The sequence below is a fragment of the Petromyzon marinus genome, unplaced genomic scaffold (genome assembly GCF_048934315.1).
Source record: "Petromyzon marinus isolate PM22_M1 ecotype Great Lakes invasive population unplaced genomic scaffold, UKy_Petmar_22M1.pri1.0 PM_Scaffold_26, whole genome shotgun sequence".
In the NCBI taxonomy this organism is placed as follows: domain Eukaryota; kingdom Metazoa; phylum Chordata; class Hyperoartia; order Petromyzontiformes; family Petromyzontidae; genus Petromyzon; species Petromyzon marinus.
In genome coordinates, this window is record NW_027423235.1 from 1,198,672 (window position 1) to 1,221,986 (window position 23,315).

Genomic DNA, 23,315 nt, shown 5'->3' on the forward strand with positions numbered 1-23,315 from the left:
TGGGTCATGTAGCCTGCTTGCTCAGCCACCGCATGCCCAAGCAGCCTCTGTTTTTCCAGATAGAGGGGGCTAAATGGGCGTGGCACGGCCTGGAGAAGAGATGGACTGATGCAGTACAGGAGGATATGGAACTAAGTGGACTTGCCAAAGACTGGTACCACTGGTGTCAAGATCTGCCTCTATGGAGGAAGCTCGTGAAGGATGCTTATGGGAAGTTGGTGGCAGTTGCCGTCAAGCAAAAAAGGAGGGTGAGAGGAGCGACGCTCACAACAACAGACGGTGCACTGGATGACTAAAACGCAGCAAGTTGGCACAGTAGGATGCAAAGGTGGTGCGTCTGCCAGTCATCTCAGTCAGTCAACCCATCGCACTGGGGTCTGTCCCCTGATCTCCTGTCGGCAAGCCTTCGACACTTCAAGTGGCCTCGGAGTGCACCAGGCCTGGCACAAGCGCCATGGTGACGTCTCCATCACCTAGTGGCGAATGAGGGCTGTTGTTGTTATCTGAGTCGGTTAGGGGCCTCCCCTAGGTCCACTCAGCCTCAAATAAGTATCTGATACGGTGTGTAAACATCGCCACTTGGGAGACAAAGACGGACAAGTGTGGTGCTGGCAACCCACCCCTCGTGTGCGGTGCCGGCCGTCATAGGTGCTCACTAACAGCACTTGCTCCTACAGTGTTTCAAGGCTATACACAAGATTTCTGTCTTTGTTTGTGTCTATGTGCAGTGTCTGTATGAGTGGTTGGGAGCAGTTGTGTCTGTGGGGATCGACCTGAGTTCGATTCCCATTCACAACCATCAGTGACTAATAAATAAAACTGGTCGTGTGCCTCCCCTACATCTACTCAAACTTAAAATAGTACCTCGTGCAACGTATAAACATCAACACTGGGGAGACAAAGGCATCCGGATGCGGTGCTGACCACCCACCCCATCATAGGTGCTAACTCGCTAACAGCACTTGACTCAAGAGTCTGTTAAGGCTATACGGGGATCTGTCTTTGTATACAGGTGCATGTGGCTGTGTGTATGTCTGTGTGTGGAATTACAGTACTCACTTCCCGTCGGCTTACTCATCTCTCCACCCTGCAACAAAATCACAGCAGCGCACGTGAGACTCTAATCATATCACAGCTTACAACCACCACCACCATCATCATTACCGTCCTCATCATTAAACATTTCGAACAGACACACATTCACATATAGATGTTCTCTCAGATTAATGTTATCCTGATACAGCGCGCGTGTGGATGTACTCACGGAAGACATCGCCTTGAAGGCAGAACGAGAAGTCACGGATGGTCACGTTTTGTCAATAGATTTCGTTAACTGTGTTAATGAAGTGTTCAACCTCACGGATGTTTGTCAATGAGGTTTACCAAGTAATTTAACCGCGTTATCGATGTTCACTGACGACGTTGTCGAAGTGTGCTCCCGAATGCGATCTTTAAGCACACAGAGCGCGCGTCCACCTCCGTCTGTAATGATCGACCGTTGCTAAGGAAGTGACGTCACTTGTTAAGGTAACAAACCCCGGAAACCACGTGGTCCACTGTATCCTCCAGGCCTGATTAGTTACACGACTGTCAAATTTTTACTTTAAACGTTCGTAACTTGCAGGAATTCATATTTTTGGTTCTTTCGGTAAAGTCACGTAGATAGAAAATAACATTTTAAGTGAAGGCAAAAAACCCACGAGGTTTCGATGGCAACACAAGCGGTCTTCATCACGTGTTGCGATCGAAACGTCGTGGGTTTTTTGCTTTTATTTTAATTTATTTTTATTTTATTGTTGTTATTTTCTATCTACGTGACTTTACCTGAAAGAACCAAGAATATAGTAACGATTGTACCCTGGTCGCCACGGATGAAGAGGCCGAGCGGGCTCGGTTCAACTGTTGCCAGGTACCTCCACCACTCAGCTCGCAGCACACACACAGTGTCCACTATGTAAAAATCAGGCTAAACTAAACCTTTCTAGAAGTTACTAAAATAATGCTATAAAAACAATGCAACAGTGATCATAAGAAATGTGATTGAAAGTTAACAATAGCGACATATATAACATATATTACTAAACCTAGCATCCTTCGCTAGCTGCTTGAGTCAATCCATAATAGCAGGAGTAACAATTATGTATGTTGATTAACTGCGAATAACCCAATCAATAACAGATATCCATTGTAATTTACATCAATACATTACCCCCCCCCCCCGTCTTCGTATCGGCCTGCTTACAAGCGACGACGTCACATTTATCCCCCGTCTACGTCTATTAAAGACCGAAACAGGGGAAGGATTTCACCACAACTCTGGCTGTCACCTGACGAGGCGGGTTGTTGTTGTAGTTACAGGCGAAACGTCACGGTACTTGAATTGTAAATGTTGTGGGTTTACTCTCCAACACACCGATGTGCTGAATTAGTCACTAATTGGCATGTTTTATTTACGTGACAAACTTGACTAAGATTTACGCGAACTAACCCAAACAAACAAAAACACCCTCTAATAAGTAAATATTTGTATTAATTCCACGAATGGACCTTGGCCTGGGACTGTGCGGATTGAGAAGTTATGTATGCAGCTTCTGTTTGTGCTGCCATCAGAATGACCAACAAATAAATAAATAATACACACGGATTGGTGACTACAGTACTAGACCCCCAGTGCTTTTATATTTAAAAGTGTATGTGCTTTGTGGTTGCTTTATTGCGCGTGTGTACGTACTGTGTAACACTTGTTTGAACGCAGGTGATGGGGTTGTCCATGTTGGGTGTCATTACAGCCAAAAACAAGCAGCAGTACGAAGACCAGGACGCCGTGGCCGACCATGAGGACGGAAATTGGCTCGCCCGGTCACAACGTACGACAGCAGTACAGGTTTCCCTCCACACATGCACACACCTACGAGGTTCACACTACAGAGACGAAGATCCCCCATATAGCCTTAACAGACTGTTGTGGCAAGTGCTGTTCGCAAGCACCAATGAAGGTCGGCATGGTATACTAGGGGGTAGGTGGCCAACACCACACCCGGCCGCCTTTGTCTCCCAAGTTGTGACGTATTACACACACCGCTCCAGGTATTCATTTGAGGTTGAATCGACCCAGAACCAGTTCAGATAAATTATCGTTATTGGTGTTGGCCATGAGCGGGACTCCAACTCGGATGTTTGCGGGGTTCGGAGCGTAGCGTACTATCCACTGCGTCACTGCTACCCTCACATAACGCACACAGAAACAACACTCACACACAGGGACCCACACGCACGGACACACAGGGGCCTGCTCAACATTGAAATGTGCAGCCCTTGTGTGGTGGCCTGCGTTGAATTTGGGCGTTCATCTCGTCACCCATACAAAAGGTCTCGACACAATCAATGGCAGTCCCCCTTGCCCTGCCTGGCACGCACATCGGGCCAGTCACCCCACGCACAGCGTACACAACGTGCGCGTCGCGTATGCCAAATCAAGAGTCGTCCCCGAGTGTCCGGCAAATTGGACCGACTATCCCGGGCCCCGCGCTTCGGGGGAGGCCCCACGTGTAGACATCAGTGTCACATGTAATGCTTCCGGTTTAGTTTGAAGGCATCGGGGGGGGGCCCACGCACCCCCTATGGACGGCCCTGGTCAAAGCACACGGCAGCGCGGAGCACGCGCGTCACGCGCACGGGCCACGTGCGTCACGGGTACGTGACATCTACAAGGCAAGCACCTGCATCGCGTGGTCATCACTTGTAAGGCATGCCCTTTGTGCATGGGACGTGCGTAGTGTGTGCAACACGTGGCACATGTATGTCACACATGCGCATCGCAATGTGATGTCATGTGTACGTGGACATTTGAATTGCATGTAGCTGTCTGGTGGGCAGGACGGATCTACGCGTGGGCAAGTAAGGGGGTGGCTGAGTAAGACTGATACGGAGACACGTCAAACCACACACTCACCACACACTCACCGGCACACTCACACACACCACATTCACCGCACACTCACTTACCGGCACACTCGCACACTGGCACTCACTGCACACTCACACACCGCACACTCACCACGCACTCACTTACCGGCACACTGACTGCACATTCACACACACTCACCGCACACTCACTTACCAACACTCTGACTGCACATTCACACACACCGCACTCACACTGCATTCACACACACTCACACCGCACTCATTCACTCACACACACTCACACAAATTTACACACACTCACCACACACTCGCACACAATCACACTCACCGGTACACTCGTGTGCAAGCACACTAGTGAGCTTCCACGAAATGTGCTGCACATTAGTGAGGCCACACACCAGCAGGTTTACACATCAGTGAGCTTACACACTAGTGTGCACACACACAGTCGTAAGCTTACAGATTAGATAGCGTACACACCAGCTCACCGGTGAGGTGAGCTACACACTGGTGAGTTAACACACCCACCTGTTTACGTGCGCAAAGCTCTTAACCCTAAACCTAACATATCCCAAATGTCATGGCTAAAGTTATTTTACACACGCACGTGCATACACACGCACGTGCATACATGCATGCGCATATGAAGGCACTCATGCACACATACGTGCACACAAACACATGTGCACGCACATGTTTAAACATATACAATTCCATGGCGTTGGACTTGAGACTCCCAGAAGTGGAATCAGGACTCCTGAGTGTGCGATATAGCTCAGTGGGCCTTACTTGGTAAAATTGAAATAATTAATTTAGTTTCAGGATGTAGGGTTCTGAAGATATTTCATCTTTCAGTCCTTTCTGACCGTTTGAGTGTGGGTGAGTGAGTGACAACTACTTATGCATTTTGTTATTACAAATACAAGCATTTCCAGCTATTGACATGAAATGTATTAACTCTGGAAGATGATGGTGATTGATTATACAGATGGTTAGGATGATGATAATGATACATTTGGTGATGATGGTGGTGATGATGGTAATATTAAGACACACTAATATAAAATGTAATCATTAAAGCACAATATATAACATTTGTAATTTCTGTTGAAATCATGTGCTTATAATGGTCACGTGTATTTGTACGTGGTTGTGCATGAATGCACGTGTTTTTTTTATTTTCTGTATTAGGTGCTTGACGACAGCACTTGGCCCAACAGTCTATATTGGTTGTACAGGAAATCTTTGTGTTTTGATTTACGAATGTTCCATTCACGAAATTTAGTGAAAACGAAATTGACAAATTAAGGATACTTTTCGACTTACGAAATAGAATTTCAGCGGAAACAATATATCACATGGCACGCGCCATGAGATCATCAAGCAAGAAGCTGTCATCCATCCACGACAGTGTCACGGTATCCCCATAGTGCAAAAGTAACGCCTCGTCACCTCTCCAGTCACTCCAACATGCAGATCTTTTGGTGAGTTCCTTGAAGATGTTAATTATTTTTGTTTTAAATTGATTATTATTCAACCTTTTGTAATATTTGTTCCTTATTATTTTTTGCATTGTGAAATATTGGTGTTTATTTTGGGTTTATAGTAGAAATGACTGTCTGAAACACATCGCAAGTTTTTCGTATTCAATTAAGGGGAAAAGCCATTCCGATTTACGATATTTTGTTTTACGTGCGTTTTTCGAAGAAGGCATCCCTTTCGTAAGTAGAGGCATACATGTACAGGAATCCATTGCCAACCGCTAATTTACCAACCACGAGATTTTAGTAAACACGGATTGACTACTGGACACCTGTTTACTAACCACGAGCATCTCGCTTTGAGTATTCGCGAGTCGCGCCGAGTCGTGAAATCAAAACAACACGATGTACCTTATGGGGGGGGGGGGGGTTCTTGTATTTGTTCTTGTATTTGTACGAGCTGTTGTTTGTTTATGTTACCGATCTTTACGGGCAGCATTAGTGCAGCGGGTTAGCGAGCTGCACTATGAAGCCATAAATCCTGGTTTAATTCCTGCTCGTGGCCAACACCAGTGGCAATTATCTGAACCATTCCTGGACCTACCCTCGGCCTCAAATGAGTACTTGGTGCATTGTGAAAACATCAGCACTGGCAGAGACAAACCCCATATGCTGTGCTGGCCTGCATAAGTGCTCATAACGGCACTTACCCAACAGTCTGTTACATGGGGGGATCTTAGTCTTGGCGTCTAAGTGAGAGTTTGTGGACTTTGCATGTTCTTCCCCTGTTGTGCACGCGTTTTCTCAAGGTTCTCAGCTTTCAAAAAAGAACAACCAATTCTAACAGTGAGATTTTACTTGCAAATAACTTAAACAGGGATTACACACCGTGGCAACATCGCCCCCTTCTGTGAAAGCTGGACAGGACCCTCCTGCAAAAGAGTGAGACTTCCCTGAATAAACAAATGTAGCACGGTAATCTTTGAAATAATAAAAAAAAACTTCACCCCTAGAGTGGACAAGGTAGCGAGGGTGATTCTAGCAAGCGAGGCAGCTGTACTCGGACGGAACGGACGACGGCTCCCAGCCGACCTCTTCGCCTTTGTCGATCTTGTCATCGTTGGAGGCCGGTCTCAGCTCTGCGAGGATCGCCTCAAACGTGGGGCGCTCTAACGGCGTGTGGCTCCAGCAGTGGTGCATCACCTTGCGGCTGTGGGGCGAGGGGAGGGTGCAGTGAGGGTGCGAGGAAGGCGAATCGTGCACAAGCTCGGACTGCGCTTTCACCCCTTCCAGTGCGCGTTCGTTCTCACAATGGTTGAATGAGTGCCGATGATGTTAATGACGTCACGGAGGGGGATGAAGGGGGTCAGGTGGCGAGGGGGGTGAGTAGGTAGAGGGTCATGAAGGCATACAATATCTACAGTATGGATTCACACAGCGGCGTCTAAATGCCACTGCATCTCCATACGTAGTGCAGAAACACTGGTCATGTTTATCTTGTAGAGAGAGAAGAAGTCTGTGGGTCTCCACAGTGAAAGAAAAAAGTATTTGATCCCCTGCTGATTTTGTACGTTTGCCCACTGACAAAGAAATGATCAGTCTATAATTTTAGTGGTAGGTTGATTTGAACAGTGAGAGAAAGAATAACAACAAAAAAATCCAGAAAAACGCATGTCAAAAATGTTGTACATTTATTTGCATTTTAATGAGGGAAATAAGTATTTGACCCCTCTGCAAAACATTACTTAGTACTTGGTGGCAAAACCCTTGTTGGCAATCACAGAGGTCAAACGTTTCTTGTAGTTGGCCACCAGGTTTGCACACATCTCAGGAGGGATTTTGTCCCACTCCTCTTTGCAGATCTTCTCCAAGTCATTAAGGTTTCGAGGCTGACGTTTGGCAACTCGAACCTTCAGCTCCCTCCACAGATTTTCTATGGGATTAAGGTCTGGAGACTGGCTAGGCCACTCCAGGACCTTATTGTGCTTCTTCTTGAGCCACTCCTTTGTTGCCTTAGCCGTGTGTTTTTGGTTATTGTCATGCTGGAATACCCATCCACGACCCATTTTCAATGCCCTGGCTGAGGGAAGGAGGTTCTCACCCAAGATTTGACGGTACATGGCCCCGTCCATCGTCCCTTTGATGCGGTGAAGTTGTCCTGTCCCCTTAGCAAAAAAACACCCCCAAAGCATAATGTTTCCACCTCCATGCTTGACGGTGGGGATGGTGTTCTTGGGGTCATAGGCATTATTCCTCCTCCTCCAAACACGGCGAGTTGAGTTGATGCCAAAGAGCTCCATTTTGGTCTCATCTGACCACAACACTTTCACCCAGTTGTCCTCTGAATCATTCAGATGTTCATTGGCAGGGAAAAAAGTGTTTGATCCACTGCTGATTTTGTACGTTTGCCCACTGACAAAGAAATGATCAGTCTATATTTTTAATGGTAGGGTTATTTGAACAGTGAGAGACAGAATAACAACAAAAAAATACCGAAAAATGCATGTCAAAAATGTTATAAATTGATTTGCATTTTATTGAGGGAAATAAGTATTTGACCCCCTCTCAATCAGAAAGATTTCTGGCTCCCAGGTGTCTTTTATACAGGTAACGAGCCGAGGTTAGGAGCACACTCTTAAAAGGAGTGCTCCTAATCTCAGCTTGTTACCTGTATAAAAGACACCTGTCCACAGAAGCAATCAATCAGATTCCAAACTCTCCACCATGGCCAAGACCAAAGAGCTCTCCAAGGATGTCAGGGACAAGATTGTAGACCTACACAAGGCTGGAATGGGCTACAAGACCATTGCCAAGCAGCTTGGTGAGAAGGTGACAACAGTTAGTGCGATTATTCGCAAATGGAAGAAACACAAAAGAACTGTCAATCTCCCTTGGCCTGGGGCTCCATGCAAGATCTCACCTCGTGGAGTTGCAATGATCATGAGAACGGTGAGGAATCAGCCCAGAACTACACGGGAGGATCTTGTCAATGATCTCAAGGCAGCTGGGACCATAGTCACCAAGAAAACAATTGGAATACACTACGCCGTGAAGGACTGAAATCCTGCAGCGCCCGCAAGGTTCCCCTGCTCAAGAAAGCACATATACATGCTGGTCTGAAGTTTGCCAATAAACATCTGAATGGTTCAGAGGACAACTGGGTGAAAGTGTTGTGGTCAGATGCAAATCAATTTATAACATTTTTGACATGCATTTTTCGGTATTTTTGTTGTTGTTATTCTGTCTCTCACTGTTCAAATAAACCTACCATTAAAAATATAGACTGATCATTTCTTTGTCAGTGGGCAAACGTACAAAATCAGCAGGGGATCAAATACTTTTTTTCCCTGCCAATGAACATCTGAATGATTCAGAGGACAACTGGGTGAAAGTGTTGTGGTCAGATGAGACCAAAATGGAGCTCTTTGGCATCAACTCAACTCGCCGTGTTTGGAGGAGGAGGAATGCTGCCTATGACCCCAAGAACACCATCCCCACCGTCAAACATGGAGGTGGAAATATGCTTTTGGGGTGTTTTCCTGCTAAGGGGACAGGACAACTTCACCCCATCAAAGGGACGATGGACGGGGCCATGTACCATCAAATCTTGGGTGTGAACCTCCTTCCCTCAGCCAGGGCATTGAAAATGGATCGTGGATGGGTATTCCAGCATGACAATGACCCAAAACACACGGCCAAGGCAACAAAGGAGTGGCTCAAGAAGAAGCACATTAAGGACCTGGAGTAGCCTAGCCAGTCTCCAGACCTTAATCCTATAGAAAATATGTGGAGGGAGCTGAAGGTTCGAGTTGCCAAACGTCAGCCTCGAAACCTTAATGACTTGGAGAAGATCTGCAAAGAGGAGTGGGACAAAATCCCTCCTGAGATGTGTGCAAACCTGGTGGCCAACTACAAGAAACGTCTGACCTCTGTGATTGCCAACAAGGGTTTTGCCACCAAGGGTTTTGCCACCAAGTGCAGAGGGGTCAAATACTTATTTCCCTCATTATAATGCAAATCAATTTATAACATTTTTGACATGCATTTTTCTGGATTTTTTTGTTGTTATTCTGTCTCTCACTGTTCAAATAAACCTACCATTAAAAATATAGACTGATCATTTTTTTGTCAGTGGGCAAACGAACAAAATCAGCAGGGGATCAAATACTTTTTTCCCTCACTGTATATGTGCTTTCTTGAGCAGGGGGACCTTGCGTGCGCTGCAGGATTTCAGTCCTTCACGGCGTAGTGTGTTACCAATTGTTTTCTTGGTGACTATGGTCCCAGCTGCCTTGAGATCATTGACAAGATCCTCCCGTGTAGTTCTGGGCTGATTCCTCACCGTTCTCATGATCATTGCAACTCCACGAGGTGAGATCTTGCATGGAGCCCCAGGCCGAGGGAGATTGACAGTTCTTTTGTGTTTCTTCCATGATGCGCACCAACTGTTGTCACCTTCTCTCCAAGCTGCTTGGCAATGGTCTTGTAGCCCATTCCAGCCTTGTGTAGGTCTACAATCTTGTCCCTGACATCCTTGGAGAGCTCTTTGGTCTTGGCCATGGTGAAGAGTTTGGAATCTGATTGATTGCTTCTATGGACAGGTGTCTTTTATACAGGTAGCAAGCTGAGATTAGGAGCACTCACTTTAAGAGTGTGCTCCTAATCTCAGCTCGTTACCTGTACAAAAGACACCTGGGAGCCAGAATTCTTTCTGATTGAGAGGGGGTCAAATACTTATTTCCCTCATTAAAATGCAAATCAATTTATAACATTTTTGACATGCGTTTTTCTGGATTTTTTTTGTTGTTATTCTGTCTCTCACTGTTCAAATAAACCTACCATTAAAATCATAGACTGATCATTTCTTTGTCAGTGGGCAAACGTACAAAATCAGCAGGGGATCGAATACTTTTTTCCCTCATTGTATGTGAGGAGTCTGTGGGTCGCAACAGCACGTACGGCTGGAAGTAGGACATTCCAGACTAAGAGGGTTCATAATGGCCATGTCAACGAGACTGAACCAGCCAGCACAACTCACTGCCAATAACACATCACGTAATTCACCCTTAAGCAATTGTTCAATCAATTAATTGAATCACTACAATTAAAATCAAAGAATATCCCATAACAAACACTTCGCACTCTCCTCGTCAGCTACCTGCATCCACAATAGAAACGCATCAGTCCAGCAGTGGATAAAACCTGGTGTGGGAGGTATGGGGGGGCGGCTTACACTTGCGGTGGACAGCAGGGGGGTGGCTGCATGCAGTAGCCATCGCAGATCAAGCGGTAGAACTTGTCATCGACTGCCATGCGCCAGGGTAATGGGCCTCTCCTACACCCACACACATCACACATCCAGCGGCACGCACGTCACACCGAGGAGCACACACGTCTCACACCGAGCAGGTTGCACAGGGCTCCTTTATCAAGACAAACGTGGAGCAGATTACACCTACTACAATACGCCTGTCACAATGCCCCCCTCTCCCCCCCCCCCCCCCAGTTTATGTGGGGGCGCGGGCCTCACTCCCCCCTTCGCGTCAGCCCCCCCTAATAAATGGTCCGGTTGCATTGTGAATGCACCACTCGAATGACGTGCAGTCCCGTGGCGCACTGTAACGGGCTCGTGATTTACTCACTAAAATTTAATGTAAAAAAACGATCCCAAGACATTATTTAAAATAAAATATGGCCATCGTGTGTCAGCATCACAGGCGAAAATTGGCATGTAAAAAAAAAACTTCACTGCGACTCACTCAATTGGGATTGCTCGCAGCAAACAGCACTTGACCTGCTTACAGGTTAGGTGCTGAATAACCGTGTGTCACACATAGAACAGTTGCCACTGAGGGTGCCCTTTTCAAATGCTTGAGATGAGATGTGATTATCGCGTGTAAATGTACACACTAAAATAACGAAAAAATTATAAGCGAACTATTATCGTTTCAGGTGGCAGGGTGGTGCAGCGGTGATCTTTGACCCTCGCAACAAGAAGGGCCTTGGTTAATTTTCCGACTGGCACTTTGCGGAGTTTTCTACGTTCTCACCTTTGTTCTGTATGGGTTATCCAGTTTGCTCACATAGCTAGAAAACACACAATCACAATGTAACTGGGTATTGGCCAAGCATCCCAATGCTAAAGTTACCTGCAAATTACTTCATTGGGATGACACTCGGCAGCAGAGCCGGATGATGACATTGCTGGGGCCCTATGCCATTGTCAAGCTTAAGAGGCCCCTTCTATGAATGCCTGTATATTTTTGTCAGCAGAATGAAAATAACTGCTTTGGAGAGTCTTTTTTTCTCACCGATCTTTATTTATTAAACAATTATGTTAAAACTCTAAACCTCGTGTCCATTTCTTGTTTCGTATTTAGAGACCCCCCCTCTCTTAATGCGAGGCCCTAAGCTGTAAGTGTAGCCGGTGTGAGCTCGCCTGTGATGAATCACACGTATAATTGTGCACTCTTATTTTCTATGGGTGGCCAGGAGAATTTATTATTATTTAAGTGAATGCAATGGTGATCAGGGGATTGGATCCAGAGCCCCACGTACACAGTAGAGTACAAGGGAACGCCCACAGTACAGATTTGAGCTGACCTCCGGATTGAGAAATTGAACTGTTTTGTGACGTGGAGGGTGTTTCTGAACGCTATTGTGACCGACCCGTCCCGATGGGAGGAGAGAGGACAGGGTGGACCGGCTGCATGAGCTTACTCTCCGGCACTGCACAGCACAACATCGCCTCCCTACTGCAATAATACTCGGCAGGACCCTCCTGAAAATAAAAGTCTTCGGAATCAGTGAGGCCTGTCCTTGGGAGGACAGGCGTAGTCTTGGTCGTCACAAGCGAACATTTGTTTCTCCACATTAATTTGTATCCCCGGGTTACCATCAGGGCTGGGCGCTGCAAGCTTAGCTTCTGAGATCTGATGAGACTGGTAGCCGTTTTTTAAAAGGTAATTTCGGCATCTGGAGCCCAAGCATGCAACAACTCTATGCAACTTCTTGGTTCTTTTGGTAAAGTCACGTAGAATGGAAATAAAATAAAAATAAAACATAATAAAAAATTAAATTCTCAAGACGTTTCGGCCACAACACAAGTAGCCTTCTTCAGGTGAAGGAACAGAACTGTAGGACGACAGCGCTTCAATAACTGCTGCTAAGATTCGAAGCGTCTTTTAAGCTAGGTGGGAGAGGTAAAGCGCCTTGACAAAGGAGTTTACATATCAAACAGGATAATTTAGCATTGAAATAGCTGTGTTAAAGTGTTGGATCAGCAGGGTGTTAAAGTCAGAAATTAGCATGTAACTGGGAGATTAGCATGATGTTAATGTGAGGGATTAGCATGCGACTGGTCACGGAAATAGCTATGTTAAAGTCAAAGTTTACATATCAGCAGAGGCATTTAGTATATGGACGCTAAAGGACTGCAACTACCCAACTATTATACAATAAAACCGATGTGAACAAAAACTAAGTATAAACAACATCAATATAATAAATGTACTCAATATGTTCTTCAATAAGTTGAGCTATAAACATAAAGTAACTAGGTATACATTACACTATATAATGAATACCATATAGTAAACGAATTAATAAAACTAAAATATAAACTACATCAATGTTATCAATAAACTCTATATACTCTCCAATCAGCTGAGCTACTAACAATAAGTCATTATACATTACAATGCCATGTGGCGAAAAAAAGGGTGGCGGTTTTTTCCTTCTTTCCAACGTTAGCACCACGGAGAGCGACGAGCCTCGTTCAGACGGACGAGTCCATCCATGCTCGGAACGGAGGAGGGGGGAGAAACTGCCACGATGCGCTGCTCTGTCCTGTGTTGCGTTACAACCATGCCATAAACTAGACTACTATACATTGTAACGTTATACCTTCCAATCTAAACTACATTGTATAATATCGTATACACAGCCCAATGTAAGCTCGAACATTATGCAGTATATTGATATGTCTCCAACTAAACTTTTTCCTACATTACACAACTATACACCGTAATATACACTACCATCACCAAACCCACCCTTGAATTATACAATGCGTTACTTTACACTACCCTATGCTTTAGACTGTAAAATGTTAGACTTGTAATATTACACTATGTATTATTCTACCAACCCTACTGTATACCACACTGCTGTATATTCACTATACAATTACGATACTATATATTGCCTTATGAATTATGTTAAACATTACAATGTTATACTATTTTGTATTATTATATAACATGCTATAAACCATACCATTGATCGTCGTGTGAAGAGGCAGTGCCAGCGAATGGACTGCGGTCTGAAAGTCACCATAAAATACAAGCCGGATGGCTTGCAGAGAACCTCCGTCTTGGAGAAGTCAATGTCATGTGAGCCCACTGAATTATAACAGTGATCTGCCACGGCTAAGGTGTTCGTCCTACAGTGTTTCAAGCCTGCTTTATGTTCACGGATGCGGTCTGAGATATGTCGTTTGTTTTCTCCAATGTAACTGCTACCACAGAGGCAACTTAGTTTGTAGACGCCTGGGTACTGTATGTCTGGAACCACATCTTTTACAGACGGAACCAGATCACGGATTTTATGTACTGTGTTGAATCGGACCTGGATCTTGTGTTTATTCAGGATTTTGGAGATCTTATTTGTGACCCCTGCAATGTAGGGTAAGGTGATGGTTTTGAATGGCTCCTCAAGAGGATCCTTCTTCATGGCTGGAGTGATGGCTTTGCGGATTGTGTAGTCGGAGTAACCATTAGCCTTGAGAGCTTGGTGTACATGCTTGAGTTCACTGGCAATCTGTTCCTGGTCGAAAATGCATTGGGCTCTATGGTATAGAGTCTTGATGAGGGAGTTCTTCTGGGATGGATGGTGGTGGTAATCCGGTTTTAAGTAAGCATCCGTATGGGTAGCTTTACTGTAGACAGAGTGGCTCATTGAACCATCAGGTCTCCTTTTTATTAGGACATAAAAAAGAGTAGCTTGCCATCTTTTTCGACTTCCATGGTAAATCTGATGGCTGGGTATATGGAATTGATGTGGTCGAGGAATTGGTCTAGAGCAGGCCGGCCATGTGGCCAGATGACAAAAGTGTCATCCACGTACCTCTTCCATAACGTCGGGCGTCGAGTGGCAGTCTGGATGGCGTCAGTTTCAAATTTCTCCATGAAAACGTTGGCTACAACCGGAGATAGGGGGGAGCCCATTGGGGTGCCCTCAGTTTGTTCGTAGAAAGTTCCATTCCAGGTGAAGTATGTGTTGGTTAAGCAGTGTCTCACCAGGGGGGGTACATCAGTATGCAGTCCTTGATGAACCAAGTCTTCAGTGATTGCGATGGTGTCAGGTATCGGAACTTTGGTGAATAAGGAAACCACATGAATACTGACAAGCAAGTCGTCTGGAGACAGGGAAATGCCCTTGACCACACGTCGCTCTGCACCTTGTAGAGCCCATGGAACATGCTTTCTGGAGACATGACCGCATGGCCACAAGCACAACAACAATACGTTCAGTAAATTCAGTTCAGGGCGATGCTTCGCAATTCGTCATACGTTTTTTTGCGGGAGGCCACATTCATTTGGCCAAATTAGCGTCATCTAGCCCTCCACTACCCTGAAGGGTTAAATGTGTAATGATATCATGGGATGTCACTGTGTAGTGCCAAGTGTAGTACCGGCCCTAGAAGGACTCGGTCAGCGCTGATTGATCAGCTGGATGGCATCACGCTTGGCGTGCAGTGCCAGCCCGACAGGATAGGGTGTGGGAATGCCGGCCGTAGGAAAGGGGTTACTAAAGGCCATGGCACTCTGGTTGACCCGAGAGGACACGTGACCGGCTAATCCTACAAAGGGGCCCCAAGTGGGGGCTAGGGGTGGTCACGTGGTCGGGGTCCAGATCCTGCTGCTCGAGGATTCTAGAAGGTGGTTGTGGCCAAGGGCGGAGCCGGCCACGCCACAGAGATTATAAGCCGGGTCCCCCAGAGGGACCGGCGTTGTTGTTCATCTTGAAGAAACCTTTGTCTACGTCTACGTTCTACCAAGTCTCCAACACGTGGACCTGGACCCGAGCTGTGGTCCCGGTCTGTCGTAGCTAGTCATGTTGTAATTAGTGTAGTTAGCCTGGTGGTCACCACCACAGGTTATTCTGGGCCAGAGTTACCCCGTGTACCACATGGTAGGGGGGGGGAAGGCGATTTGTGAAATTGCCCCATATTTTAAACTGTCGGCAGAGCAGAGAGATTGAATCCAATAACCGACCTCTGGATTGCAAGTCCAGGGTGGGAGAGCCATTGCACCACCGTGTGTGGCAGCACCCCCACTCTTTTTTTCTTAGGGGCTGTGCAAAATAAAATAAAAACATTGAGTACAATTAAAGTGATGGGCCTTCTATCCCGATGATGGTGATGACATTGGCGATACTGATAATGATGCTGATGATGCTAAGTAAGGTGAAGGACTCACATTGCCCTTCACCACGTAGTTGGGGTCAGTCTGGACGTCCCGTGCCAGCCCAAAGTCGCAAATCTTGGCGATGTGTCCATGCGTTACCAGCAATTTCCTCGCAGCCAGGTCGAGGTGGATGCACTAAAAAAAGAAAAAAATTCCCTATGTGGCCTTCACCAAACTTGGGGCAACTTCTGTGAAGGTCGGCCACGGTACACGACGGGGTGGGTGTCCAGCACCACGCTCGGCCGCCTTTGTCTCCCCAGTGTAGATGTTTACACACCGCACCAGGTACTCATTTGAGACTGAGTTCACCTGGGGAGGCCCAAGACCGGTTCAGATAATTGTCACTGGTGTTGGCCGTGAGCGGGAATCGAACTCTGGCCGTTGGGTTCGTAGCACAGTGAACTAACCACTGAGCGACCACTCGCCACCCAGACAGCCATATTAACGGCAACAAAGACGTGCACCACAGACACAGTCACATACAAAGACACAGTTAAACACGCACAGTCACAGAGACACAGTTAAACATACTCTTTAGTTCTTTCGGTTAAGTAACATAGGTATAAAATAAAACAAATCACGACGTTTCGGGCGCTAAACCCTGTTTGTTTGGTATGCTTCTCTCTCTGTGTCCCCTGTTGTATATGTGTTAGTTCCCCCCTACTTGTGTGTCTGTATATACATCTGGGGTTATGTGTTTCCTCTCTCTCGTAAATTTAGCTCTTCTGTACCTGATGATGGCTGCTTGTGTTGCAATCGAAACGTCGTACGCTATTATGTTATTTTATTATTTCTTATTTATACGTGACTTTACCGAAAAAAACCAAAGAGTAATTCCTGCAGTCACGAAAGCTTTGAATCAAGTCTGTAGTGCCTCTTGTTAAACAGTGCTTCAGTTAAACAGGAAAATTAATAAATCCAGCAGGCATGACTTGAAAAGTAACAAATTTACATTTTGGGTAGCACTCTAAATCGTCTGGTAAATCGTTTCGACAATTATAATTTCTGCGTTTATCTGCGCGTGTCTGTGTACCCCCAGTGGAGGAATACGTGCGCAGCTTGCTGGACAACCCTGAGTTGATTGACCGTCTGGCACTGGCCTCGGAGCAGGTGAGACTCCGTATGCGTGCATCAGCTCTGCCCCCCCCATCATATTTATGGTGCGGGCCTGTACCCTTGTCCGACCCCTCACTTCCGCGTTGCATCCAGCTGCCTCACTGAAGAAAGGGACACTTGCCTTGCGCTGAGTACGACGTTTCGCTGGTTGTAATCGCCAGGGAACGATATACTCGATTTGTAAGTGTTGTGGGTTTACTCTCCAATACACTGGCGTGCTGCAGTAGTAACTAATTGACACGTTTTGTTTTACGTAACAAACCTTATTAATTGGCTGTACCGGGTTAACTACACACATTTACGCGCTGTTACCCAAAAAAACATTATTATGGATAATATTGGTCGCAAAAGAATACGTGTTAAACAGCTCCCTTTTAGAACGTCTCATCCTCACCAGCAATGGTCAATCAATCAAATAAATCGGTTTAACACGTAGGCTTTCGCGACCAATATTATTCATAATAAAGGTTTTTGGGTTAGATCGCGTTATTTATAAATGTCTCGTAACCCTCCACCACCTGACACGGCCAATCAGCAAAAAAAGTGTCACGTTGACAAAAGACAAATAATTCACTACTTTAGCCCACCGGTGTGTTGAAGAGTGAATCCACAACATTTACAGTTTGAGTACTCAATTGGATTCACTCTTCAACACACCGGTGGGCTAAAGTAGTGAATTATTTGTCTTTTGTCAACGTGACACTTTTTTTGCTGATTGGCCGTGTCGGGTGGTGGAGGGTTACGACACATTTATAAATAACGCGATCTAACCCAAAAACCTTTATTATGAATAAAATAAATCCTAGATTTATAACGTGGCATATTTAGCAAAAAGCAGAGACGGAAAGGTGAAACTCTAGAGGTAGCTCTATGATATCCGCTTTTGTGGAACGTTCTCTAACACGGATGGCCGTACTGCTCTGAGATAAATCAGACTGGATCCTTCGTCTCGTTACGTGATGGCGGTTGCAAAATTGTTGTTGACGCGTGCATGTGCCGTGCGTGTGCTGTGTACGTGTGCAGGATGTGGTGGAGTCCCGGGTAATCTTCCCCGAACATCTCCCGCTGTCCCAGCTGCAGCAAGGTGTGCGCTCCGGCCGGTTTGTCCAGGGAACCTTCCTTGCGAGTCGTGAGAATTACCTGGAGGGGACTCTGAGGGTGCGAGGGGACGGTGACAGTGATAAAGAGGTACACGTTTCACAAGCCTGCGTCTGGAAGGAACAATGCTGTCCGATCGTATCTGTGTGAGTTTTAAAAACAAATTTATAATTAAGCAGTGGCATAGCGTTCTTGGCATGAGCAGTAGCTCTTAACCTTTACTGCAAGGCTGCAGTAAAGGTTAAGAGCTACTGGGCTAAAATATTTGTATTTTGAACGTCTTTTGCACCCTACATAGGTGTCGTAGCCTGGCTCCTGCCCCCCCGGCCTGTGGGTCCTGGTGCAGTTGCACTGCCTGCACACTCGATAGCTACGCCACCACAACCACAGTATATACGTTAATTGTGACTACTTTAACAATAAGGTTTTTCCCTTTTTTCTGGCAACAACACTGAAACCTTTTACAAGGAATCATGTGTGCATTAACCACAATACTTGTGGTCAAAATGCAAACAAAAAACACATTATGATAATATATGCATTGTCCTTGAGACTGATTGGTCCACACCAGGGACGGCTTTCTTTTGAGCCTCGACCCAATTTGTGCGAGACCAGAGGACGCCAAAAGGCGTACGCATATATTGCAAATATTATCAGTGTGTTTTTCTTTGCATTTTCACCACAAGTATTGTGGTTAATGCACACATGATTCCTTGTAAAAGGTTTCAGTTTTGTTGCCAGAAAAAAGGGGAAAAACCCTATTATATTTTGGTACTGGCAAAGGAGGTCTAATGATGGTTGTGACTACTTTGTTAACAAAATGAATGGTCTATTTCCACCTCCAAAATGTAACGTTAAATAACAATTAGGTACATTGGCCCTTTGTTGGAAAAAAAAACCCAGTCCAGAAATTGCCCTGCTTGAACATATGTTACTGAAAAACATTGGTTTCAGAAGATTCATGGGCTCATAGTCCTACATTTTTAATTGTTTATTCGTGGTATTAAAACTCTTGTACAGTAAAACCTTGGATTGCGAGCATAATTCGTTCCGGAAACGTGTTTGTAATCCAAAGCACTCGTATATCAAAGCACTCGTATATCAGTTGTGATCACGTGATGCTCGGCAGTACAAAGCTGCTCGTATTGCAAGACCCTCGCTCGTTTATCAAATTAATATTCATTAAAAATGTTGCTCGTCTTGTAAAACACTCGCAGACCAAGTTGCTCGCAATCCAAGGTTTTACTGTATATGCTGCTCTCTAACTGCACTTGGCCCAGCGGTCTGTTAAGGCTATAGGGGGGATCTTTTTTGTCTCCGTGCAGGTGTTGATCCAGGGGCTGCAGCATTTAAACCGCGCGATGCACGACGACATCGTGTGCGTGGAGATGTTCCCCGAGGAGCGCTGGGTTGCCCCCTCCTCGCTGGTCCTGCACGATGAGGGCGTCGCAGGGGACGTTGCAGAAGAGAATGAGGAGGATGTGGTGAGTGGAGCGTCAACACTGCCGAACCAAAATCAAACCCAGACACCTGCAGTGTGCGTGTCTCTCTCCCCGTGGTCGCATGGATTTTTCTCCAGGTCCTCCGGCTTTTCCCTCCACAGTTACAATCTGACATGCACTTAGAGTATTTGGCTGCTATCAATTTCAAATGTGATAAGATACTTCATTGAACGATCATTTGTGGCCAGGTCACTTAAAAAGAGCTATATAGCTCTCAGGGTCCTTACCTGGTAAAGTTGTTTAGTTTATAGTTTAAACAAAGAATAACAACAAAGACTCAACCACTTCAAGAGAGACCTTAAACATAATGAACACCGTGTGACCAGACAACAATCCACATTAGAGATGCTGTTAGCTTGATTTTGCGTTTATTAAATGACTTTACATTACATTACTTCAAAATCAAGTCAGGAGTGCTAATCATTTCATACTATTTTTGTATGTACGTAGGGGTTATTTGACCATACTTCGATGCGGGTTGGTGAACGGGGGGGGGGCATAGATCAGGAGCATAGAAGGACAGGACAACAGTTCATTTTGCTGTACTGCGCTCTGCTGCCTGCCATTTTGGCGCAGAGCCTATACCACCTGTTATGCATATCCAGGCTCAACACGGCATCGTTTCCACGGTCTGAGCTCCTTTTTAATGTTTATTTTAATTAACTTAATTAGAACTCAAGAGATCAGGACACGTATCATTTGCGAGAGTGACCTGGGTCACAGGGTGGCCTCTATATTGAAAACTAATTTCTTTAGAACTGCTTTTTGTATTTAGATTGTTGTCCTTGCCACGCACCTTTTTTTAGCATGGTTGGCTGTGTACGGTGTGAAATAAGTTCTACATGCATACATACCACAGTGACAAAATGCAAACCATAATAAAGTACAGCAATGAAGTTCATTGAAATTGGTACAAAAACAACCGTGGTTTATGAAAAGTCGACAATATTTCACAAACATAAACAAGTGTTAGATATTGAATCGCATGTAGTGCAGGTTGGCTTGGGCAGATTATTTATAGACTGATCATTGCACAGTTATACTTATAAAAACGTTACGTAAACATTAAACACATATAGCGTGACTGATGTGCTAAGCAGGTAAGAGAAAATGTCAATCACAATTGCAAGTGAAATCATAAAGAATCAAAGAGATTAAGCATCAAATTGTGAATTAAATGGGAGGGTAACCTTTGTTGTAGATAATATTGGTCGCAAAAGCCTAGGCGTTTTTTTTTTAAACGTGTGGTATCTGATGGGCGTGTTCCGGTTGATTCTATCAATCTCCAGAACTGTTTTAACTTATCAATATTTACGGAGGACTCCTCACTGTGATCTTTTGTCATTTTAACAAAGCGTCAATCTCATTATTGACATTGATGAGACACAGCATGAAACCACATCCGCAGGTTAAGCGCTATTGTTTTGGATTGCTCCTTCCCCTTCAAGCCAAATTGTATTGTGTTATGCAGTGAGCTGGTGAAAAAATAGTTATTTCATTATTTCAGTGTGTGAGAGAGACGCTACTGTGGTGAGTGCTCATTTGAGTTTGCGTTGTCATCTCCCGGTGCTATCCCAGCTGCTGCTGTTGCTGTCGTCGCTCTTGCTTAGATTACGCAACATGATGTTTGTCCTTTGTTTTGGTCTCCAGCTGAAAGCCGAAAGTGGGAAGATGCGTCGGCCCACTGGCAAAGTGATCGGCATCATCAAGCGGAACTCGAGGCTGCTGTGCGGCATGCTCATACCCAGCCCAATCAAGGAGGTGGGCTGATCTGCATGTGTGTGTGTACGTGTGGGGAGCGGTGATGTAGCGGTTAGCGCGCTGCGCTACGAATCCTGGGACCCGAGTTGGATTATTTTTATCGCTCATAACCAATAAACAGCGGCAAATGTCTGAACCTGTCTTGGGCCCTTCCCTAGGTCGACTCGGCCATAAATTAGTATCTGATGTGGCATGTAAACATCAGCGCTGTGGAGACAAATGCGGTCGGGTATGGTGCTGGCCGTACCCACCCCGTCGTTTGCCGTACCAGCTTGAATAGGTGTGTGCTGACGGCACTCGCCCAAACAGTTTGTTGAATGCCTTACTGGGGGCTCTTTGTGCGTGTTGCAGGCCACCCGCCACCTGTTCACGCCCGCGGACCGCCACATGCCACGAGTGCGGGTGGAGACAAGACAAGCAGCGTCCCTGCAGGCCCACCGCATCGTGGTGGCCATCGATGGCTGGCTGCGACACTCCCGCTACCCGAACGTACGACTGCACCGTGACGCCCCGCACGCCGTGACACCTCACCCGTCCGTCCCGTGGTCGGCATCGTCGGGCTCATCCTTCTGTCACTTGACGCGCGGCCACGCGGCTCTGTATGCAATACAGCCGTCGAACCCAAAACACGAACGGTGACACGGTGAATTGGAAGTCAGGGTGGATGAGCTGGCACCACTGTGATTTTTTTGTTTGAAAGCATGGCAAACTCACCTGTGATTCAACCTAGGTTATTAAGGTGTTGTAAGTTGATAGTCTCAGCCCAGTCACCAATAACTGCACCAAAAACGATATTAAATTTGGTCGTGCACTTCGATTGTTTAATTTCCATCTCTGAGAAAACTACTGCGTTTGACTGCCATGTGATGAACATTACTTTGATTGGCAGAGTGGTTGGAAAAGCACTGCCCCCCTACAATTTGGACCGCATTTCACTTCATTGGATCTTAGAAGTAGCTCTGTTATGTCTGCTCCTGTGGGTCGTCCTTGACCACGAAGGGTGGTATATATTACTTGTCTTGTGTGATACCATTAACACAATGAGAAAAAAAATTGGTGAAAAGCTAAATATATTGTTAAGATGTATTATTTGGGTTGTATCTTTGTTTAAACAGATGCCGGTTAATATTCTACATCATGAACGTTAGGTACGAGGTTGGCATTGTGGTTGTGCTTTTCATACCTATTTGCCACTGCACAACTGAGCGGCACCATGGCTGGCACGGTTTAGTAGGCTGCAGGTTGTTTATCCACTGCAAAAGCGGATCCATGCCATGGACGGTCAATGCTTTGAACAAGTCTAGGCACATGCAGATGACGCTGTGGTGCCACGTCCCCGTGGTGTACCGACTGCCGTCACACAATTAACGTGTCGCTAGCCCCGCCCCTGGCCCTGCTCGGCCCCCGGATAGATTTGGATGCCTTGTGGGGCCAGCATACTACGGTTTGGTTCCGGTTCGACACGGCAAAAAGCCAGTGGGTGACCACAGACACCTCGAGAGATCTGCGGTCTGGGTTCCAATGTACCATTGGAAAAGGGATACCGGTGACGATTGGCCACGTATGTGCATATGCATGTTAAACTTCTTCCGTACCATACGTAGACAACCGTGCTAATCGTCGGTGTGCTTGTGCAGGGCCATTTTGCGCGCTCTCTGGGCGAATGTGGGGATAAGGAGACGGAGACAGAGGTGCTGCTGCTGGAGCACGACGTGCCACACCAGCCCTTCAGCCAGGCCGTACTTGCATGCCTGTCCCCTCCCACGTTCAGCATCACAGCAGAGGTACGCATGAGACGTGTGACGATATGTCAATTCATCGATTGAGTTCAATTCTTACGCCTGCGGTGTGTTGGTGTGTTTGGTCGTGCATGTGAGAATCCTTTACTTCAATGTTCTTTATTACAAGGCCCACGGGCCACTCGTAGCCTCTGGGTGGCCTTTGGTGTGGCCCATGACGTG

General features: G+C 46.0%; 1 protein-coding gene and 1 long non-coding RNA gene across 2 annotated transcripts; both read left to right on the forward strand.

Moving 5' to 3' along the window:
* The first annotated feature begins 1,544 nt into the window (after window positions 1-1,544).
* On the forward strand, window positions 1,545-17,045 carry LOC142923054 (uncharacterized). The gene is made up of 3 exons (XR_012940498.1): window positions 1,545-1,909; window positions 2,790-2,867; window positions 16,917-17,045. It is a non-coding gene; the product is annotated as an uncharacterized LOC142923054 (long non-coding RNA).
* Window positions 17,046-19,420: 2,375 nt separating this feature from the next.
* On the forward strand, window positions 19,421-21,993 carry LOC142923072 (exosome complex exonuclease RRP44-like). Its single transcript, XM_076064008.1, has 3 exons — window positions 19,421-19,575; window positions 21,244-21,354; window positions 21,706-21,993. The coding sequence occupies exons 1-3, from the start codon at window positions 19,453-19,455 to the stop codon at window positions 21,991-21,993; spliced, it is 522 nt and encodes a 173-aa protein (XP_075920123.1). The 5' UTR covers window positions 19,421-19,452.
* Window positions 21,994-23,315: the final 1,322 nt, after the last annotated feature.